This window comes from Brassica napus, chromosome C9, assembly GCF_020379485.1.
Source record: "Brassica napus cultivar Da-Ae chromosome C9, Da-Ae, whole genome shotgun sequence".
NCBI classification, from domain to species: domain Eukaryota; kingdom Viridiplantae; phylum Streptophyta; class Magnoliopsida; order Brassicales; family Brassicaceae; genus Brassica; species Brassica napus.
The window spans coordinates 125981-131374 of NC_063452.1; the positions used below are offsets into that span (position 1 = coordinate 125981).

A 5394-nucleotide genomic window follows, 5' to 3' on the forward strand; every position below is an offset into this window, starting at 1 on the left:
TTGCTTAACGATACTTTAAATTTGGAATTACGGGGTAAACTTTACTTAGAAAATGAGTGTAATTAGCTATCGATTTGACTATAGAACCGTACCTAGGAAACTGAATTCAGTTAATTACCACGTCTACTTTTTCAATGAAGTAGTATTAATGCGTTTAGTTGAGTATATTTAATAAACAAGCAATTGCATTTCTATCCAAAAGTATATGGCCAAGAATTTTTTTTAAAAGATAAAAATTACACTGAAAACATAAAATTTTATCTTTTTTTTTGTCATCACAAAGTTCTAATCTTTGTGAGACGAATTTTTTTTGTAAAACTTCTATCTTCATAAAGCAATAAAAAAATATTTATAATGATTGTTGGAGATAAACTATGTTCTATTTACAAACATAATTGTATTTTAAGATAATTATAAATTTCTGTTAAATTCAGGAAATACATATGTAAGAGAATAGAGTAAAATTCTAATGTAAACTTTTACTTAGAGTAATTCTCAAATGGAGTGAATTTTCTTCGAATGATATTCCATTTTAGAATAAGCTCATTTTTACACATTATAAAATAAAATGTAGAATTGGGTTAGTACATATTTTACCCGAAACTCAATTAAAAAAAAATATATAGTGAAGTTGCAGATGCTCTAAAACTTGAAACTCTATATACATATAAGTTTTATATTAAGCTTTCTAAGATTTCACGGCATATTAGGATTTAATAAAGCATTTTTAAAACTTCACCTTTAAAACTTTATTATCTTTACATAGAACGAATTCAAATTCAATAAGTAGTTCCTAATTTTTCCATGTATGATCATATTGTACTTACTCAAATACCAAGAATATAAAATTACCACAAAAGAAATCATATTTTGTGAATTTCCACTAACACTGAGAACTTGGACTCTTTCTAGTATCCCATAAATCCATAAAGATTCCAATGCTTTTGATACTCCCTCCGTTTCAAAATAGATGATGTTTTGGAGAGTTTAAAATGTTTCAAAATACTTGATGTTTTGATATTTTTATATTAGTTTTAGTTTTACAGAAAACTGTGTCATCAATGATGTTTTATCGTAGGTTTTGTGATTGGCTGAATTAGTTTTACTTTATATTTTTAATGTTACTTTTTAGAAAAAAGAGTATGTCTTAATTCTTGTGCATTCATCTAAAACATCAAGTATTTTGAAACAGATGGAGTATTTGCTAATGTGGAATCTATGATGGAATCTATCAAATAAGAATAATCAATTTACATAGATACTACGGTATATTTAAAAAGAAAGAAGTAATAAGTCGTATAAAATATAGATCGAGACCCCAAAACATTTTAACAAACAGATTACATTCTTTGGACGGAATCCTATTTTGGTATCCGACAGTGAGAATTAAAATGCATATCAGATGGATATAGAGAGAGAATAACCAGACCCACACACATGAAGATAGTGTTATATAAATAGGTTTGGAAAGAATGTGATCAGTGTACATGATTGGTATGGTATTGCTCGTTATAAGGATATGATGGATTGATGAGATAAAGAATGTACATTGTAGTCTTTCTCCATTGTTTTCGAAAATGAGCCATGAAATATATGAGCACTTTAACTTTGCGACAAATTATTTGGAGTTAGTGAACACCATAAGAATAGACCGCGTTCGCCATATACGTTGAAGAGTACCAAAGATGCAAAGAAAAAATCAACTCTTTTGCTATGAAACATGTATCAAGAGCGACCAAAACAATGACACACAAACTAGCCAGAAGTGTTAGGATTCACCCTATACACATGTCCGCATAGACATGTGCTATCAGTTTGAATTTTAGAGTCTGTAATTGTTAACAAAAAAAAATTATACAAATATAAGCAATTAAAACTAACGTAAAAGGATTACTATGATGACATGCAAGTTTAATAAAATAAAAACGCAACCAAAGAAATGAAGGTTATATTAAAGAAAAGTGTTTGGCTAATTTGATTCCACAGCAAGTCTTTGCCTATAGTCTCCATCGCTTTCGGACCGTCTGCAATTTTATCATTAACACATATTCTCTTTTAAAGGTCCCCAGCAAAGAAAAATATGCAGTACTGTCCAACTAATGCGACAAACAATAATATTTAGATACAAACAGAATAGTACTAGCAAAATAACATTAAGGAATGCTAACTACTGAATAACCAGTTTAGTCAACACAACTGCAGAATTTTTAAGTTTTCATGAGGTTTAGGAATATTTATTTAGTTTAAAAATGCAAAATCTTAAGGTGGACCAGGACGTGATTAGAATGTGGCTGGACAGTTGACACTTCTTCAGTCTCAATTATTTCTGCGTGTTGACCCAAAAAGATATTCCTGCTCATACAATTTTTCTACACCACATTAAATACATATTTTAAAATGTTGAAAAATGGGAAAATGTTCTTAAATTCTTATGCTACTCTTAACTTAACGAGATCTCTCTTCTACTAAAAATAGGAAGCTGCATAAAACTATAGTTTTGGTTTGATAAGATGCATAATAGCGAAATGACGTTTTAAATACCATTTCATAAATATTTTATCAATCAAAAGTCACGTTTAATATGGCTTGGATCTGGTTAAAATAAGTTGCAGATTTTTTCTTTCAATCCCTGGCAACACCAAAAACTAGAAAAAATCAAACAGACGAATATCTTTGTAATTTACAAGAATAGTTAATGTTAATCCCTTTTGAACAAAAAAAAAGAAGTTAATGTTAATCCTTCGAATATACAAAACCGACGTTCATTCTTTTATTTTTCCTTTTGAATCTGCTGGTGTTATGATAATTGTGTAGTAAATATACACCTACAAAAATGAATTATGGTAATGGTTGTAAATTTACAAGCTAAATGTGTGTGTATAACATGCCGGTGCATATAGGCGTACAATAATAGATAAATTATCACAACTTTACAAAAGAAAAAGAAAGTAATTAGACAATTATTGTTTAATTATTTGAGCTCATAAGTCAAATAGTCCATACCTAATATAGTTAATTTAGGCGAAACAACGAAAGTTTATAGAGAATATACATTAATAGTAATACTTTTTTTTTTTTTTGAAACACATACATTAATAGTAATACATTATATGCATACTATTGCCTAACACATTGCCACCGCCATCGACAATAATTATTCTACAGGATCTGAGCAGTTCATAAATTGATTTTATTTATTTTAACACGAAATACGCATAATATTCAAGCTTTATATTCATTGTAGTTTTACGCATAAATATTTATATATAATTAATACACTGGTGAGTTAGTTATACATATCCCGATATCTCGTAATATAGTATTCCATCATTATCCGATTAGAGCCAGGACATGAACGGACATAGATCTTTACCAAAAACAGCTGGGCAGCTTTGGAGATGCAATGTCCGATGAATATAATATATACGTAACAACGCGTTTTTCTCACACAAGACTCCATGATATTGACTTGGAAAAAAAAAACTACATAGATCGGCCATTATTGTTGTTTTGTTATATTATAATTAAAATAAAAAGGGGAAACATTTAAATAACACATCACATAACTTAGATTTTGAATAAAACAATTGAAAATATGGCCACAACAGCTACATTTATACTAGATTATTTGTGAAAATTTTCTCCATGTCAGTAACATTTATATGGACCACCTCCCAACCTCCTCCACTCTATATAAACCCACTAAACCTAATTCTCCAAATACAAAACATTCATTTAACAAATACAATAAACAGAAACATGACATTTCCAAAACTCTTGCTCATTACACTCTTCTTGTCTCTTCAAACACTCTTCATTGCTTCTCAAATCCTTACTTCTTCATCAAACTCTTCCTCAAGCATCTGCAAAACGACTCCGGACCCCAAGTTCTGCAAGTCAGTGTTCCCACAAACGTCACAAGGGGACGTTCGGGACTACGGCCGCTTCTCCCTACGTAAGTCACTAACGCAGTCGCGAAAATTCACACGCACGATAGACAAATACCTCAAACGCAACAAAGGCTTATTATCACACTCCGCCGTTGGAGCTCTCCAAGACTGCCGTGACTTAGCTAGCCTCACTACGGACTATCTCACAACGTCGTTCGAGACCGTCAACGTCACCGCATCGTCCAAAACGCTGTCGTTTTCGAAAGCCGATGATATCCAAACGCTTCTTTCCGCGGCGTTGACCAACGAGCAAACGTGTCTCGACGGGGTCAACACCGCGGCTTCCTCCTCGTGGACCATACGGAACGGCGTCGCATTGCCTCTCATTAACGACACGAAGCTTTTCAGCGTTTCCCTCGCTTTGTTCACCAAAGGGTGGGTCCCAAAGAAGAAGAAACAAACCGGCTACTCTTGGGCCCACCCGAAGAACACTCACTCTCACAACAAGCCGCTCCGTCACTTTCGTAACGGAGCTTTGCCGTTAAAGATGACGGAACAGACGCGCGCCGTTTACGAGTCTTTAAGCAGGAGGAAGCTCGCCGACGACAATGACGATAACACGGTGCTTGTGAGTGACATTGTGACGGTGAACCAAAACGGAACAGGGAATTTCACGACCATTACGGACGCAGTTGCGGCGGCGCCGAACAAAACCGACGGTACAGCTGGATACTTTGTTATCTACGTGACGTCTGGTGTTTATGACGAAAACGTATTGATCGCTAAGAACAAAAGGTATCTAATGATGATCGGTGACGGAATCAACCGTACGATTATTACCGGTAACCGGAGCGTCGTTGACGGTTGGACCACTTTCAACTCGCCACTCCGCCACTTTTGGTACGTCCATAAGAGATATGATATGCTTTATTCCACATGCATGAATGACTTTAGTTTGTAGCTATATTTAGCTAGTTAAAATACTATTGGTGCATAGTTTTAAAAGTTCTTCAAAAAAGCTAGTTAAAATACTACTAATTATATCTGAAAAGAAAATTAATATTATGAATTTTGTAGTATAATATTATGAAAATAGCTAATGTTGTCAAAAGTGTCAAAATGACATTCATAATATAAATATAATACTAATACTAATATTGTGTAGTTGTTTAATCAAAACAAGTACCTTGAAGTAACATTTAAATAAATAAGTTTTTTTTAAATATAAATAATTAAGTTTAGTTCCAATAGTACCACAATTAGTTTTGAACTGTATATGAGTTTTAAAAGCTAATGATTCGAATTCAAAGAGTTACTAAATTCTTTAAGATTCATGTCTCATTTTATGAATTTTAATATGCTCAAAGTTTATTTTCACAATTTACAATTTTTATGATACTTAAAACGAGTATTTTAAAAATAATTACTATATTTGTCATATTTGCAATAGAAATACAAAACACTTTTGCATGTTGCCGACGCATATTTTTGGATTGACTTTAAA

General features: G+C 32.3%; 1 protein-coding gene across 1 annotated transcript; it reads left to right on the forward strand.

The window, feature by feature from the left end:
• Nucleotides 1–3724: 3724 nt before the first annotated feature.
• LOC125593343 (probable pectinesterase/pectinesterase inhibitor 41) lies at nt 3725–4851 on the forward strand. The gene has a single exon (XM_048769852.1). The coding sequence runs from the start codon at nt 3760–3762 to the stop codon at nt 4849–4851; it is 1092 nt and encodes a 363-aa protein (XP_048625809.1). The 5' UTR covers nt 3725–3759.
• The last annotated feature ends 543 nt before the right edge of the window (nt 4852–5394 follow it).